The sequence below is a fragment of the Gobio gobio genome, assembly GCF_949357685.1.
Source record: "Gobio gobio genome assembly, chromosome: 18".
In the NCBI taxonomy this organism is placed as follows: Eukaryota; Metazoa; Chordata; class Actinopteri; order Cypriniformes; family Gobionidae; genus Gobio; species Gobio gobio.
Window position 1 is genome coordinate 32,375,869 of NC_137111.1, and position 18,335 is coordinate 32,394,203.

Sequence of the window (18,335 nt, forward strand, 5' to 3'; positions counted from 1 at the left end):
CAATTTTTTCACAGGCTGTGAGTTTTAAGGAGTGAGATATCAGTATGCTTCAATCGAATTACAACTATGATATAACAATAAGGAACAGAAATTACTTCAAATTATAACATTTTGGTGTTAACAATTGCAGTAAAACCTGCTGGTGATATATTTAACATTTATCAATACTAGAAGGTAAATATGTTGACATTATAGCGGCCTATAATGCCAATAGTTTTAAAGCATGTTATTAAGTTTAAAAGTTAAAGTTCAAAACAGCTCATAAATGTTTGCACTAGCACTAAAATTAATTTATATAGAATATAATATTGTAATACAGTGTTTTCAACTAAAAATACAGTATTTGCACAAAGATCCATCTGGCTTTTAACCAAATCTCTAAAAACAAATCCTATCTGGTAATTGCACCGGGTTAACTAATAAAGGAATAACACTCGATTTCTTAAAGAATTCTTCAGTTACGAATTTCTTAAGTTAAGAGTTAAATCTTCAATTTAAATAATTATCATTTATTAAGAATTCTTCCAGGGAGTTTAAATAGTTGTGCCTGTACGGTGAACAGTTTACTATGGCAAGTTAGGGTTAGAGTTACATAAATAAATATGGAACAAACGAATGTCACAATTGAACATCAACTGAGAATGCTCTTCTTAAACATAAGCCTAAAGAATCAAAAGCACCTTCATTATACTTTTACTGGGATTTTTAAAATGCTATTCAGCTAACAAAATATATTACTGAAAAACAGCCTGTTTTCAAGCTGGACGATGCTGGGCTGCACTTCTCAAAAGTATTGTGACCGAAGTTGATTGTACACCATTGGTGCCAATGGTTCTACGATCTTAAGCTTATGATGCTTTTGAGAAACACAGCCTTTGTCATTTATGGTCAGAGATGATGGACTACCAGCTGGTGAGACCGAGGTTGACCAGGGTAGACCTTGATAAAGCTAGTTAGAGTTACCATCTTAAGCTTTTTGCCACTTTTCATAAAGGAAAACTTTTCTAAATGCATTATTGTATTATTTAAACTGCAGCCAAACACATTAGATGCTGGTGATCTGTCCTAATTTACCTAAGAAACTAGGCTAAGTTAAAGCAGTAGTCTACATAACTGTGTTCTAAAGTCTTTAGCAATTGCATACAATATTATTTTGATATACTTAAAGACTTAAATATAAAAAGGTTGTGCTTCATCACTAATCTGCTAAACTGTCCCACTTCTGCCTTGTTCATCTGTATATACGCCTGCCGCATAAACCGCATTGCATTAAAACAACATCCTAACATTCATCTTCGTAAATACAGGCTGTTATATCATTGCACTCTAGCACTAAAATCTGGATTAACTGTCTTCTGTGTCCCGTTTAATTTTTCAAACCATCTACAGTGCAGTGGATTGAACTCGTGAAGTCTCGTTTCACTGTCCTGCTCACTCCGCATATCCCGTCAATCCTATTCCTTATTTGGATGTCAAGTGCAGCCGAAGTCAGAGCTCTTTTCCTGCAGAATACAAATAATGTCCATCCCGTCTCCTTCATCTGACATTTAATAAACGCCTGAGCTTTTCCGTAAGAATGCAATTTAAAGTATCACCCTTTACAATATAGCCATAAATCTAACACTAGGCTATATCATATCTCTAGTGCTGAAGTAACTGAAACACTAATCCACGTTGCCGCACATTTGTCTGCAATGGATGGCCGCTGCGGTTTACTGTAATAAACCCTGGGTAAATAGGCTAATAGTATCCAAACGAAGTAAACACGTAAACTTTCCGTTTTAGTTTGATGTGAAATATCGCTGAGGTATTCAAATACTGTGAATGTGTGAATATGCGTTGTGTAATACTCACCTTTCTAAAGAAGCAGTCCAGGTTTCCGTATTGATAACGCTGCTGCACGCTGCACAATTCAGTGACGGTCACCGCACGCCGCTCGCCCGTGCGTGGAGCCTCTCACGCTCTCATCACAATATCACTGGAGTGGGTGGAAAGGGGCGTTCCGTTGAGCCACATACGTTTCATCAAACTCATACTCATGCTCATAATTTAATAAAAGCGCATTTACGTTGCACATTTGAATTAATAATACATTTAGCCTAAATGAATTAAATGACATATTTCCTATTTACAACAACAAATAGTATACTAGTATAGATATCTTCATCTTACTTCAGTTTTTGAGCTTTAGTTAAGTTTTAATAAAACTTATTTTAAATAATTGTAAGCCATCTTGCTACACCCTAGTTTGATGAGGCCCCCTAGTGGTCCAAAACCCCCTAGTTGAGAACCACATCAGAGGAGCTAAAAATCAAAAACGAAAGTATAGGCCCAAATTAAAAAAAACAAAAACAAAAACACTTTTGTCCATTTTTAGAGTTAGTTCATGTTCTTAATGATGCTACATAACTTTATTTGAATAGATTTTAGAAATGTAATAAGCCAAAAGCATTGTAAGTTCATGTTAACTATTGTGCAGGACCTTATTACAGTGTTCCATGTAGGGGTGTAACAATACATCGTGTCACAATGTAATCGCAATAAAAAAATGCTATATGTATCGTGGATAGTTACAATATATATTGTGTATAGTTCACCAAAAATTGTAATTACTGTTAGAGGAAAAAAAGCGTCAGAACTACATAACTATATTGTTGAATATAATGTATAATAATGCAATGGGGGAGTATTTGTGGGTCCTGATAATGCGCCAAATGTCTTATTTTCCAGTAAAAAGTGGCCTACATTATTTTAAATACATTAAAACCAAAATGTATTCAGACACCTTCAACATTTTCTCATATTATCACAGTTTATTCGCTATAGTTTAGAAAATGGTAACAAAATATGACAAGAACTCGATAGAAAGGTATGGAATGGATTACAATCAACCAATCAGCTGTTCAATTTAAGTACACAATTAGATAATACCATTTTAGGTCAATCAATACTTAACTTTGTTCAGTCTGTGGTGTAAAAGGTCACATTAGCAATGAAAGAAAAAACACTTTGGTCAGGTCAAAACATGGTCAGTGTCTGAATAATTTTAGTCCCACATTTTTATCAATTTTTACTGGTAGTCATCCACTGTATGAAGAATTTGTGTGTATAATATGTGGCAGTTTACTTTATTTTGCTATCCTCACTTCCATAAATTAACTATAGTGTCCTGCACCCACTAGTAAAAAATTATATCTGGTGTCTGACTAATTTTTGGTTTGACTGTATATCTAGTCTGTGACAGTGCAAGCATATTAGTCTAAAATAATTCTGTATTTTGAATATTTTTATTGTGGTGTCACCTTTGTCATGTGCATTGGGTTACCAGCACCAAGTCCAAGCCTATTCATTTCCACCCCAACATAATACCTAATTTTTAAGCAAGAGTACATTTTTTGTTAACCTTTTACCACGTCTTTGAGTATTGAATTGAGTATTGAGTATATGGTATCGTAAGTTCAGTATTGTGATATGTATCGTGACATGAGGGTATCATTACACCCCTAATGGATAGACGAGAATATCATGCACTTTCCCAACTAATCCTATAGTACGAAAAGCCCTCTTTTTTCTCTGAACATTTTATAGCACATCTCTACGTGGCATGAGGTTCTTCATCTTTTTTTTAAATAAACCACTACAGTACCGTATTGTTCCGAATATAAGATGACCCTGATTATAAGACGATCACTTTTTGGCATACCATTAAAATAAACATGTATCCTACCAAAATGTCATTAACAGTAGAAGTTCTCCAATCATTTAATCCCCTTCAACACCACCTATATGAGCATTCACGGCATATTGTAATTACCATAATTATGAGTTTACAAATCGTAAAAGGCATTCACATCCTAGTAGAACTCGTAATTACAACTTGTAAACTGAGACGTGTAAACTTTCTGAGAGCTCTGACTTGTACCACATGACGCTGCAGATTCATATTGCTGTTGATGTTGCTATAGAATAGCAGAATTCTGCATAACAGTTCAGAGTAGAAAGTCACATGTTGCCATCTTGTAATTTCGATAATTAGGACATGGCGTGAATGTAGCATATGCAAGCGCACACTCATCTGCCTCCACTTTTCAATGCAACACCCACATCTCAAAACATTTTTTTCAAACGCCCTACATTTTTTTCTTTTTTGAGGGCGTTTACATGACACGGATGTACTAAAAATAGGTGACACCATTGTAAAAACGATCCCCATTCACACGGATCTGCAAAATTGACTCGACTTTGTCAAGAAACACGCCGCGAACACGTAATACACATGCGCATGACATCACCGTTTTCACAAAGTTTTTGTTGTTTACTTGAGGACGTAAAAGGCATAGTTCTCAAAACGTTGCACTTTGAAACCCTTTCAGGGCCCCCAAAATGCCATTGTCGTGTCAACGAATGGCCAAAGTGCATAAAAAATGTTCAGTTGAAAATGGTGTCCCGGAAGAAAAGATCTCTTGCAACTTCTGTTTCATTGCGACTTTAATCAATATTGTTGCCGTGGTTTAACAAACATGAACACACACACACATACACATACAAAACACATATATGCCCTCTTCACACTGTGCATTCACACTTAAATACTCTGCTTCTCTTTGGCTGAATATCATAGCCAGCAGTGAAAATGAATAAATAATTTTTTTAAAATATGGTACTTTAAATCTCACATGCACTGATCACAGCCAAAACAAACACTAACATGCAGTTTTAAATAGAAAAACGATCTAATAACAAAAGTATTAAAAGTATTTGCTGTAAGTAATGGGACTCGGAGTGTACAAAACCAGCTAAATTGCAAACAAGACAAGATTGCATATCTTCAGGTGAAGATTTATCATTTAAAACCTATACATTAAGGTGATTGTTTGCATTGCAAGTAGATCTAGATCGATTCAAATGCAAAGAGCGCAGGACGCTGATCCATTGGCTATGACAGAAACCTGGCAGTATATGAAAGATAAGATAGCTTCAAGACTTCTGAATCTGATGTTTGCATATTATCCTGAGTGCTACCTGGATAGTTTTTGAGCATACTGTATATATATATATTTTTGTTGCTGCATACACTGCACAATTATGTGCAGATTCGGCAGTTGGTAAAAATAATATAAATAGAAAACCAGCTTCCTTAAGAGACGCCTTCATACAATCCTCTGTAAGATCACTGACTGACAGGACAGCCTAGCAGCTGTCTTCCGTTTCAGACACAGCCAGTATCCGTTCCTCCATCTTGAAGAGACTTACAGAGGCTCAACAAGAAAAGTGAACAGTCAGAACAGAACAAAATCCAGCCACGTTGAAGCAGACCATCACCATGTCCGTCTCGGTATAGGTGGAGGTGGCATAGACCTTTGTGCAGGCGTCTGAGGAGCAGGACGGGATGGACTCGATACATATCGCTCGTTTAGCACCTCTGGAATCCTAAGAGATAGTGGGTTAAATGTAACATTTATTCATGGGATGGCAAAGCTGAATTGTATGGAAGCTTGTTTCCGCCACAGAATAAAAAAAATTAAAAGATAAAAAGTCGCAATTTTCTTTTAAAATGTTTTATTCTGTGGTGGAAACAAGCTTCCATAGATTTATAATAAACAATTACAGAATTATCTTTTTTGTTTTTCACTTTTTTTAAAATTACCTTAGAATGAGGCATTTCTATCTACATACACTGCGGGTCCCCTTACAGTAAAGTCACCATTTTGAGTCGCCATGTTGCTACAGTAGCCCTAAACGGACAAACTGCTCTATAGAGCGCTAGCTACTCTCTGCTGTCTCAGACGACGATAACTTTGTCCAGTGTCGGCCAACATAGTTATATGATATAGATATGTGGAGATATGTACCATAGATATGTGGAGCCCACATCAGAGTGCAGATGTTCTTCCCCCCTCTCAGGCGCGCTGGTGTTTGTGTCTATTAGATGGCGAAGAAGTAGTGCATTCTAAACCCACACTCCATCTTTACAAGATTTAAAGGCTGATACACACTTGTACATATTATAAAGGTACTGATGGAAAGTTAAGCTTCACAAACTCCGGCAATGTGGTTAAGAGTGTTTTGCGATTGATGCTGTGGTTTGTCACATGGGGAGGTGTAGAGTTTCATACATGAACCATCTTTGCTTCACCTACAAACTTTTATCCAGTCATCTGGCACATGCTTTACAGTGAAACTTTTCAAAAATAAAACTAGCTGAAGCCACAAACCTAATGTTTACATGTTCTCTCTCTACATCCTCCAGTCTCGCTGTGTAAAATAACACCGTCTCGCTGTGTTAAGTTTATTTTTAATTTTGAGAAATGTATTTCACATTAGAGACAGAAAACATGCCTGTCTTTACTGATTCCAACGCAGTTGGTTTTACATGGTATTGTCTAAGGCATTTTAAACACGTACCTCTCTGTTACACGTGGTGGGACCCGGGGTGGAGGGAGTTCTGGTGCAGAGTTTACTACAGGCCGGAGAGGCCGTGGAGGAAGTGGAATGTCCGGAGGCTCCTTAACCATGAGAGTAAAGACATATGAACATTAAAAAAAAATAATAAAGGTGTAATAATTTCTTACATTTATTATTTGCCTTTAAATAAAATATTCTTATGCAAAATCTCTACTATGACACAATCTAAACACCTTTTTTCAATTTTAAACAATATATTCATTCAAAAGTCATTTTTTTAATGTTTTTGAAAGAAGTCTCCTATGCTCACCAAGGCTGCATTTATTTGATCAAAAATACAGTAAAATAGTTAGTAATATCAATGCAGTTTTAAATAATTTTCTATTTTAATATATATTCCAGCAGCAATTACTACAGTCTTCAGTGTCACATGATCCTTCAGAAATCATTCTAATAATCTGATTTTACTGCTCAAGAAACATTTCTTATTATTATCAGTTGAAAACAGTTGTGCTACTTTTTTTCAGGATCTTTAGTAACATTACAAATGTGGTTCCTGCCACTTTTGATCAATTTAATTCATTCTTGCTGATGTAAGTATTAATTTCTTTAAAACAAAAATCATACTGATCCCAAATTTGTATACATTATAGGTCTCTGATTCAGAAATAATGATCATTATAATCTAAATTTTAAAAAAATGATTAAAGGAAAAAACTGACCTCACATTCACCATCCATCCCACTGCTGTTGCTAACATTGCTCTTAACGCTTAATCTGTGACTGCTGCTACTACCTGCACAAGTCAAACATTTACAATTACATTGATGAAACGCACCATACGTGTAAACATAGTTCAGTGACATTTGACAGTTTTCTTAAGTTTTAAGAAGACTTTATGTGCTAACATTCCCCAAAATGTACCATAGTACAATAAACGTTTGAGATGGTAATGCAATAGCATTTTCATATATACTCTGGGACTGAAATTAATGTCAAAAATACCACAAAAAAAGAGGTGCGCACATTCCTCAAACCCAAACAGGGCTCAGGTGCAGGGCAAAGGAGACAAACTGAAGCAAAAAACAAATGTAATGTCCGACCGCACACTGATATGACTACCCCAAAAAAGTATTTATTGCAACTTTTCGACCATCAGGTCTTCATCAGGCACAAACCTAAGGTACAACTCTTTATAGACGACAGGTGATCACCTTAATTAAGTGCACAAAAAACATTGTCTGAATCCGAAATCGCCCCCTATACCCTCAAATAGGGCATTATTTGAGACGACAGCCATTTGTAGTGGTGTCCAAAACCATTGTGGACGTTATTGAGTGCACTCATTCTATCCCACATTGCACCGCAATAAAGAGTGTACAGACGATGTACACTAAACGGCTGTCTGACTTTACGCACTGGATTTCATTCACTATATTAGTGGACTAATGTAGGAAATAATGAATGAGTGTTTAGGGGGCGATTTCGGAGTTTCTCCTCTTGTGGGAAACTTGTACACATGATTGAGTGTGCACTTAATTACCTGTTGTCTATAAAGAGTTTTACCTTAGTTTTGTTGTGCCTGACGAAGACCTGAGGGTCAAAGCATTGAAATAAATACTTTTCTGGAGCAGTCATATCAGTGTGCGAACATTACGTAGATTTTTTACTGAAATTACTTAAGTGCACCATGGTATCACACTCCAAGGCACTTTTAAAAAATACCATTGCACTGATGCTACATGTCCAAAAAACATGAACATTTGGACAACTCTTTTAGCGTAGGGGAGCGCGGGGCACAACCTAACACGGGGTTAGTTGTAACACGCATGGTTTAAAACTTTCCACACATGCCAGGATGACGAAACTTAGTGTATTTACTAGTTGCCATATCAACATTACTTAGAGAAAAAAATTGCGCCAAAATTAAAAAAATCTTTGGTAGATATTGCTGAACATTTATTTAACCATAGCAAAAGTAAATTTCTTACTTAAGTTTTTTTTTCATCTCTGTTTTTTGTGTTTATATTTGGGTATAATTTTTTTGGGTATATATATTTTTTGATTATATCAGATAACATTTTAAGCTGTCATATGGTCATGTTACAATGTACCCCACCTAAGGGGCATGTTGTCACATGTCACTTCCATTCTTTCGGGGTAAATCAAGAAAAAAGTATACACTGTATTAATGAAACAAAACCACCTAATTGTACCAAACATGTGTGAAATTAATGTGAGAAAAAATAAATACTCTGAACCACAAGTGGATTTACACAAACTGAGACAGTCAAAAAGCGTTAAGTTGTGCCATGCTCTCCCCTACAACAAGAATCAAGCATCCTACCAAAATAAATGTTTTGAAAGGGCTGTGGAGAAGGGTTAATCTAATTTATAAACTTATCGTATAATCTATTACAGTCAGGATTATTTCAGAAGATGTTATTGCACGAGATTAAAAAAGTTATTTTTATTTTTTTACATACTAGAAGTGCTGGAGGTGCTTCCTGTCTGCCAGCTTCCTCTCTGCAGCGGTCTACTAACAGGAGGGGGTTGGGCAGTCGAGCGAGGTGTGGGCTCGTACACGGAGCAATTCACGTTTATTTGAGAACCCCAATGAGTGTTTGTTTGCATCGGTGCTGTAATCATAAGCTCTAATGGGGGGAAAAGAAATGTGGAAAAAAGTTTAGTTTCATACTAAATTCTTGCTAAATGTCATAAAATTTGACAATATTTGTAAATGTCCACATCATAAATGTTTTTTTTTTTATGTTCCAGAAACAAAAATATATTTATTTTTTATATAGATTTAGTTTATACATTTAATATAGATTTACTTTGTTTGTAATATTAAGTTGAAAACAATAAAAATAACTCTGTTGCATTATTATTATAATAGGATGAAATCATTCAGTGAAGTAACTTCATGACAGTTAAAAATCCTACATTTTTATACAACAATGGACTGATGGGGCTCTGGTTTCACTTTATTTTCACTTTAACACATTCTCTAAGTAACATTGCACCTACACCTACTATCATTAGAGTGTTAGTAGAGTATTAGTAGACTGGTAGGGTTTGGGTTATAATAACTTCACATGTAGTTGCAAAGTTACTTCAAGTCAGTAGAATGTTCAAAAGGGACCATCAAAATAAAGTGTTACCAAAACTCTTTTACAATGTGCACAGGTCATTGGTTTATACTTTTTGTTGAGTCCTAAGAGTAATACTGAAACTTTTCTTGTACACTCTAATAGCACGCCATATTAACCACTATATTTAATATACAGTAGTATATTGTAGAAAGAAAGGTATACTGAGTTTCCTTACCAGTTGTCCCTTTGTCTCTACAGCGTCGGGTGATGCTCTCTCTTAATTTTTGTAAGTTATCCTGGAAGTAAATGGAGAGACGGTTACAAAAACCTCAGAGACACTAATTTAATTTGTTAACGTTCTGTTATCATGGAGTGAATTACCTGCTGAAAGCGGAGAGAGCGGCATCTTTTGTCTTGATCAAACTGCCAAGCCTTGAACTCCTGCACTGCCTCTTCCACAGTCAGCTCTCCCACCTTCACCCTCTCCTGCAGAGAAATGAGCTGCCTCTGTCCAGGGGTCTTCATGCCTGCAAACGGGTCATAGTTACTGCTCATGTCTCTGTCTCTCACCAGCCGTACAGGTGCTGTAAGAATAGATAAATTGAGCAAGACTTTCAATTGAATGCATCCATAATCTGTACATATAAAACAAAGGGTGGCAATTAGGATCAAGAAAGACACTGTCACTCTGTACCTAAAGAGGTATCCATTTCAGGCCTTTGGCTGAGTGAGTACACAGGTTCCTTGAGACAAAACACTGTAAAACAGGTCAAATGACTGTGAAGGTATGCATTAAAGGCATGACAATTGAAAATGGAAAAAAATTACAATTGTGTAATTTACTACCCATGCATTCCAAACCTGTATGCATTGTTTCTTCTGCTGAACACAAAAGAAAATATTTTGAAGAATGTCCAGAACCGTTATGAACTTTTGGTTTCTCACCTTTGGAAATGTAGGTTGTGTTCTCTTCAGGCTCTGGCAGGTTGGCTGGCCGTGGAATCGGTGCAGGTGGGCGATTGATCACTTCAGGGCTGGAATGTTCCTCCACTGTGTCATAAATTTGCTCAGGGCAGCACGGGTTATACGGGTCCTCCTCTTCTACATCACCATAGATTTCCACATTAAGGCCCATGTCATGATAATCATCATCATCCATGTCAGGGATTCCACCATTGGTTGAATTATGTTGCAAGGATTGCAAATGCTTGTCAGGTTGTGCTAAATGAAAACGAGTTCAAGAATTCATATTATTTGACTGCAAGATATCTGCAAAATATAATATACTACTAGCTTACATTTGAATAAATGCCATATATTAGCAAGCTGCACTGTTTTCACAGTATGCACCCATGCTACATCCTGTGGCAGAGATCGCAGGTTCACATGTACATACTAGCAGAATAAGATAAGCTTTCTTAGCTAATTGATCTATTTCCCTATGTGTTGCATTACAAATATGTGGACAATACTGTAAGCTTTTATAAAAATGTTGAACTTAATGGGTAAAGACAGATAGCTGAAGAGTGTTGTTATCAGACTGGGGAAAAAAGGGACAAAAGTCACAGTCACAACAATCATTTATTTCATGTCTGTTGTTTCACATTGATGTACCTTCAAAAAACTTTCTCAGCATTGTCTCCGTGCTGGTGTCCTCCAAAACACTTTCCAAGTCATCATCTGTAGAAACAGATAGGCCTATAAAACATGTCTTTTTGTACAATTGTAACTTCATTATCATATATTTATAGGTTAACCTATAAAACTAAAATATACCTCAAAAAAAATAATAGAAATGCTTCAACTTCATTCAGTAATGACCATTTGGTGTAAGAAAAAGATATACTTGAGTTTTGAAAGAATGTACAAACCAATCTCAGGATTCAGTTTAATCATAGACTCGTAAATATCCTCATTGTCGAAATTTGAGATGAAATTTTGGGAAGCTGTCAACATATCCTCATAGACATCCTCCTCGCCAGGGTTGTTCTGAGATTCCTCCATGTGGGTCTTCACCAAATCTACTGTCTCCTGTTTGGTTTTATGAAACAAAGAAAGTTTACATAAATAATTAGCATGATCACTGCTATATTGAAATTAAGGAAATAAGAAATACTACTGTACAAATGTATGCTGATCATTAACAGAGCCTAAATAACATTATTACATTATTGCACTTCCATTACCAATATTCTGTGCAATTAAATTGCTCATATAACTTTTCAAAGCAATGATATTTAGTTATACAGGCATTAATAAATATGCGTGTCATAGCATTTCAGGAAATGATGGCTGACTGAGTTTACTACAATTTGTTGTCAGTTACAAAATCATTGAGAGTATTTACGCAACAAACTCACAACATATGCATCCATGAACTTTCTTAAATCAGAGAAGCCTCTTTTCTCTGCCAGTTTGTTAGGGTAATCCCCATCTTTGTTCATCACACTGTAGGCCTGCAAGGCTCCGGGACTCCGCATTAACAAAGACGTTAATTTTTTTAAGCCATATTTGGCAGAGAAGTGAAGCAGTGTTGGGAGTTCCACATCACGGTGATCTGAAAATAAAGAGATCTCTTCTTATTATTATTGTTCAATAGAATGTCAATGTTTCCTGTCTTTAAAAAAAATAACCATCCACACCACTTTTTTATCTACCACCATTAACGATATTAATCATAAGCTAGACTTTTATAAATATATCACAAGCATGTACTTTTGAATGAAACCACCTACTTGCTTCTGTGTTATCTGCAATTTGACTAATTCCAAACACTTGTAATCCATTTAGAGGCATGCGTTCTTCCAGAGAGTCCGTGAGCAAATCATCCAATGACTCAGGCACCTTTGATGTGATATCAAATGCCTGAAAAATGATTTTTTTTTAAAATCAGCTCAATATTAGTCTATAAATGAAAGGTCCTTTTCTGTAACTATATTTTTTAAAAAGGTGAACATTACAGTCTGCATGTTTACAATAAGTGGATGATGATGCAATGTTTATGTTGATTTGAAATGTTTACTTCTGCTCCTGTTGCCTCACACAAACTAATATATATATATATATATATATATATATATATATATATATATATATATATATATATATATATATATATATATGTGTGTGTGTGTGTGTGTGTGTGTGTGTGTGTGTGTGTGCATGTATGTATGTATATGTGGTTATGTGGCAATTAAAAAATATATTTTTTATACTATATTAGTTTCATGATTAAAGGGTGATTAATCACATCTAACAAGTTTTTGTTTATATAATATGTGTGTGTGTGTGTGTGTGTGTGTGTGTGTGTGTGTGTGTGTGTGTGTGTGTGTGTGTGTGTGTGTGTGTGTGTGTGTGTGTGTGTGTGTGTGTGTGTGTGTGTGTGTGTGTGTGTGTGTGTGTGTGTGTGTGTGTGTGTGTGTGTGTGTGTGTGTGTGGGCATGTTTTCGTGAAATATCAGGACACAAATGTGTATAATGACATGGGTATGACATAGGTATTACAAAAAGAGGGTGAAATATGAGGACGTTCCCCATGTCCTCACTTTTCAAAATGCTTATAAATCATACAGAACAAGTATTTTTTCACAGAAAGTGAACTGCACAGTCTCCTGTGAGGGCTAGGTTTAGGTTTAGGGGCAGTGTAAGGGGATAGAAAATACGGTTTGTACGGTATAAAAACCATTACGCCTATGGAATGTCTTCACATTTCACAAAAACAAACGTGTGTGTGTGTGTGTGTGGGGACTGGTAATCCCTACATACAAAGATGGCAATATCCAAAATCCTCGTCCTTATGGGGACATTTTTAGGTCCCCATGAGGAAAACATCATATAAATCAGACTAAGTGATGTTTTTTGAAAATGTAAAAATATAGGTTTAGGGGCAGGGGTAGTGTAGGGGGATAGAATATACGGTATGTACGGTATAAAAACCATTACGCCTATGGAAAGTCCCCATAAAACATGAAAACCCAACATGTGTGTGTGTGTGTGTGTGTGTGTGTGTGTGTGTGTGTGTGTGTGTGATATAATAAGGAATTCTATATCATGTGAAGTCATGTTTATTTGTATAGCACTTTTAACAATATGTATTCTTTTATAATTATATAATTACATTTCTATGAAGCAACTTTGAAATGACACGTTGTGAAAAGTGCTATAGAACCAAACATGACATGAGTTAACTCCATTATTACACTCTTTTATTGGTATAAAGCCTTTTTCTGTTTTAACAGCTTTTCAGTTTCTTCATTACCTGACACATGAACTGCATTGGATCCGTTGCTTTCTCTAGATACCTGCAAATTTCCTCCATTTCTGTGAAATATGTTACTGTTGTTGAACAGACCACAGACTCATTATTATAAAGAGTCAGTGAGACTTTCCCAGCTGGCATTTCTAAGAGAAAGAAGAAAAAATTGTGCAGAAAACAACTTTTGACAAAGCCTCAAAGACAAAGCTTCTCTTATAATAAATGAGCACATTAACAGGAAACAATATGTAAATTCAGTTGAAAGTGAAAAAGCATGGAGGAACTGATATGAAAAGTTCCTCTTTCTGTGTTTTTGTCTTACCAGGTGACGGTACAGTAACAATACACTCATTTACAAGAGTCCCAGGCATCCTCTGCGGTGTTGAGTGCTGAGAGTGAAACTCCACCTCCAGGCCACCCTCATCCACAAATTTCTTTACCATGATTATATAAATATTCACACGATTCTTTATGGGAACAAACAAATGGTGAGAAAGTCATGAGACCACATGTTAAATACAGTAAATGACACAGAGTAACACAAGCTGATGATTGTTGGTGCTTTTGCAAATGTCAGCAAATGCTTTTGACTGAAATGCTGAAGCTGTAGCTTTCACAGATGTCAAAAATACAGTAGTATAGTTTACAATGTTTAAATGTCCACACCATGAGGCATAATGTATAAAAATGTCTTTTTAGCCATTAAATTAAATTAGGCATAATTTGATTCATTATGTTCCCACATAATCAAATAGATTTATTTAAAAGTACAAAGAGTATTTAAATGATTAGTTAAATACACCCTACGGACAGGAACAAACTGTGTAGGCTGTGAAGAGGACGACTTCATTCACTGGAAAATAATACGCAATTTAAAAAGAACAGCAAGGGCAGCCGTTGTCTTAGACATATTATCACTCATGGCGGATGCATAATCCTTATTTCATCATGTCACTGAACTAGATTGTGGCTCAAATCATCAAAATCAAGCTTCTTAGATAGGGGCCCATATAAAACTGACTTCCTGTCTAATTTGAAAGCACAAAAAGTGTGATCTCAAACCATGTGAGCTTCTTGCTGACATTAACAACTAAATATTATTAGAATAGGTTTATATTTAGGCTCTGCGTGCATTCATGTGTCATGTACTTACCCCACACAGTATTCTGTCTGGTTGGACGGTGAGGCAAATTTGGTCATCTTGTGGCTCAGCGACATTTGAAGTCTGTTCAGTGGGACAAACATCATCCCCATTCATCTGATGCTGTTCCGCATCAGGAAAAGTTACAGTCTCAGGAATTTCAGATATTGTGAACTCATCCATGCGTTCTTCAAGCTCAATTTCATATGTATTCTGGCAAAGATCTAGAACGGGTTCTAGAATGAAATATGATATATCAAATTTTACGTCAGATCAACCTCTTCATGTTTAGTAAGATTAATTATGAACCACCATGCAAATTTTTTTGATAAATAAATAATAAAATAAAATAAAATAAAATAAACCACAGACCTATGGACGCTTATTTCTGCAACGGAATAAAAAGAAGTTCATTGCGATTTATCTAACAATTCTTACTCTTACATTTACGAGCTTATATCTCACAATTGCGATTTAGTCCGGTTGGTGAAATAAAAAGTCGCAAATAAATTTTGTATATTTTATTCTGTGGCAGAAACAAGCCAACTTCTCTATGTCAAGTAAGATTTTGCATCATATTAAAATATAGATTTATTAGAAAAGAATTATATAAACATATAATATTAAAATATACATAAATCCTACGTACATACACAAATATAAATCTAATATTTAAAAATTACAGTTATACAGAATACAAACACATGATCTTTTTAGGCCATCTTTGTATTGTTTTTGGTGTTGCTGTTAGAGGTGAACAAAAGTGCAAGTATTAATATGTTCTTATGCCGAATGAGAGAAGAATACATACCATCATAAATGCACTCAAGGACAGTAGACACATATACTGATGGTTCGTCGTCTGAACTGAGCTTTTTCCAATGTTCCCAGTGTTCAAAATAGTCTTCTGACACTTCTGATACACCACACAAAAAGGCAACAATTTTGTGAGGAGGCCGAAGAAGATTCCGGAAAGTGTCCTGCACGTCTGGGTCATGCTGCATGTCCAAGAACGCAGTAGACAGCAAAAGCATGATGCACTTGCTGGAGCCAAACAGCTGATAATCTTTCATCCCAATCTGTTCATTAACATCATACAGAATGACAGATCCCTCCAGAAAGTTACATGATGTGGCCAAGATTTGCTGTAGATACTCGGCCCATTCGCTGGCCTCACTGGTATAAACGATTAACACCTCACACATGGTGGAGTATCCAGGTTTTTCTGTAAAACAATGGATAAAAAAATGCACATAAATGAGTTTAAATAAGGGGAATTCAGAAGAATTTTAAACAATTAATGGTTAATCAACTACAAATAAAAGCTATGTGAAAGAAACGGTTTCATTTAAATTTACCATGTTTGCTTTCAAATCTAAACCAGTGGTATGCCACCAGAACTGATATTTTTTCATTGTTTCAATCCTAAAATATAATAATATAGCAGTGAAACAAAGCACACTTCAAACAACTGGTTTATTTGCTGATTAATTAATTAGTGAAGAACTGAACTCTTGGCAAGTTGGAGGCTACACGTTGAGCTAGACACTTTTTTGTCATATGGTGATTGAGAAAGAAGTTGGTTTTGTCAACCAAAAATACATCAGCAATGGAGTTAGTCATCTTTTGTCTCCTAAAAATGCTCTATAAATAGCACTCTGACATAGTGTGTACAGATTAATGTGAAATTTAAAAGACATGACATGAATGCCGAATTTCCCAGAGGAATTCTATGAATCTGGCAATTAAATAAGAGCAAAGTCAGCAGGATCCTCCACTACGACATCGGCATTACCTTAGGCAATCAAATGATCAACAAATAACATACAAATATGTGAAACTATCTACATATCTGTGTGTCTGTCTTGCTTGTAATGTAATCAGAGATCCATTCATTTTCATAGACTTTCTCAGGAAACTTCTTTAGGTTTTCCACACCATTAGTTACTGTAGACTCTGAATTTGCATTGAGTTTGAGCACACACTTCAGATAGATATATACAGAAAAGGAAATGCGATTAAGCAACTTTATATTATATGTATAATTATTATAACAATATTTTCCCCCCCACAAAGCTGATTCCTAAAATTTAATGTTAAAACACAACTACAGGAAGATTTCTTATTCAACTTCCTTGTTGCTTTCACCAAAACTATTATTTTGCATCAACACTGCTTACATTGCATATTTAACAAATTAAAACAAGATATTAAGAAAATCTTCAGGCAAATCTATTCAAATAATCAATTCAAATTCAGAAATTAATTAAAAACTACAATTCTTATATCTACTTAGTTTGGTCTTCAGGTTATTTGTTCAGGTGTAACATTTTAATGTCAATAAATGAGATCTTTATTTAAAAATGACTTACGTTGCTTCTTGTGATAAGACTCCGGGGTTGTAATAAACACTGCCTTGTTTCGGGGACTATACAGTGTCTGCACCTTCCCACAGCGGCTTTCCACTGCGTTCTCTGTCTATGCCTTCGGATCAAAATACGTTTTGTATTTGACTGCGGTACATGACCGATATGCATTCAGCCCATGACTTACATCTACTAAAAGAAACAGTCCATTTCCTGATGGTGGGCGGTGGCGTCACTTCCTAAAATACTCTGCAACTGCCTCAGCTCACACAGACAGAGATGCTGTAGGCTGTTGTGACTATAAAACAGTAAGAAAATTTCCCAGTCAAGTTAAATGCAGAAGTTAAGTAAAACTTCACTGTTTAGCCAATATTTAAAAGCCAGACCATTCATAAAACTTGTGCACAGCATATAGTTTCAACATATTTAAGTTGACATCCACACAAAATACCATGATTACATCTCAATAATTTGTCTTTTTATATTCTTTTTCTTCTGTCTGAAATTTACTCCAGTTTAAACCATCTGTTTTATTTGACTATTTCGGTAAACTCCAGTTTAAACCACCTGTTTTATTTGACTATTTCGGTAACACTTCAACCAATGTGAACAAATGAGACCTTATTGTAATGTAGGCTATTAGCTAAAATGAACTAATTAGCAAATAGTTTTATAGCATTTATTAATCTTTTTAAATGTTAATGAATACAAATACAAATTTTCATTTTTATTTCATGTTAGTTCACAGTGCATTAACGTATGTTAACGGGTACAACTTTTGATTTTTAAAAATGTTTTAGTTTATGTTGAAATGTACATGGCCAAAGATGAATAAATGCTTTAGAAGTACTGTTGATTCTTAGTTCATGTTAACTAATGTAGTTAACTAATGTTAACAAATAAAACCTTGTTGTAAAGTGTTTCCTTATTTCATGATTGGAGCCCAAGCTGTTGATGATAGTGGGAGTACACTATAATTCTATACTGTAACCGGCATTTAACTGTTTAACTATGTATGGGCAAATACAGAAACTACTGTAAAGTTCCTATTAAAAGCTTGCTAATGCTATTATT

General features: G+C 35.3%; 2 protein-coding genes across 7 annotated transcripts in view; both read right to left on the reverse strand.

The window, feature by feature from the left end:
* The window catches only part of sorbs1 (sorbin and SH3 domain containing 1), a 61,190-nt gene extending 59,216 nt beyond the window's left edge, over positions 1-1,974 (reverse strand). For 2 of the 3 annotated variants that reach the window (XM_079843447.1, XM_079843444.1), the window contains exon 1: positions 1,855-1,974. The gene's annotated coding sequence lies outside the window, so the exon portion shown is untranslated. The remainder of the gene's footprint in view (positions 1-1,854) is intronic. The other variant, XM_079843448.1, reaches the window with a different exon arrangement.
* Positions 1,975-4,478: 2,504 nt separating this feature from the next.
* pik3ap1 (phosphoinositide-3-kinase adaptor protein 1) lies at positions 4,479-17,493 on the reverse strand. 4 transcript variants are annotated; one of them, XM_079843684.1, is made up of 17 exons: positions 17,449-17,493; positions 15,707-16,120; positions 14,908-15,131; positions 14,077-14,221; positions 13,758-13,900; positions 12,236-12,365; positions 11,861-12,057; positions 11,372-11,531; positions 11,115-11,180; positions 10,446-10,721; positions 10,195-10,257; positions 9,882-10,084; positions 9,736-9,796; positions 8,892-9,059; positions 7,128-7,201; positions 6,406-6,506; positions 4,479-5,430 (listed from the first exon to the last, which is right to left on the reverse strand). In XM_079843684.1, exons 2-17 carry the CDS (start codon positions 16,098-16,100, stop codon positions 5,319-5,321), a joined length of 2,517 nt encoding a protein of 838 aa, XP_079699810.1. In that variant the 5' UTR covers positions 16,101-16,120; positions 17,449-17,493; the 3' UTR covers positions 4,479-5,318. The 4 variants fall into 4 exon arrangements, with proteins under 4 accessions (XP_079699810.1, XP_079699811.1, XP_079699809.1 ...); XM_079843685.1 differs by having other exon boundaries at positions 9,882-10,027; positions 17,268-17,476; XM_079843683.1 differs by having other exon boundaries at positions 17,268-17,476.
* Positions 17,494-18,335: the final 842 nt, after the last annotated feature.

What these genes read in the sequence shown, in the direction of transcription:
- pik3ap1 (XM_079843684.1), bottom strand. Translation starts at nt 16,100, where the DNA reads ATGTGTGAGGTGTTAATCGTTTATACCAGTGAGGCCAGCGAATGGGCC. An exon ending in GCTGAGAAAGTTTTTTGAAG is followed by an intron (nt 10,722 to 11,114) that starts GTACATCAATGT and finishes GTTTTCATTTAG; the next exon opens with CACAACCTGACAAGCATTTG. An exon ending in CACAACCTACATTTCCAAAG is followed by an intron (nt 10,258 to 10,445) that starts GTGAGAAACCAA and finishes CCTGTTTTACAG; the next exon opens with TGTTTTGTCTCAAGGAACCT.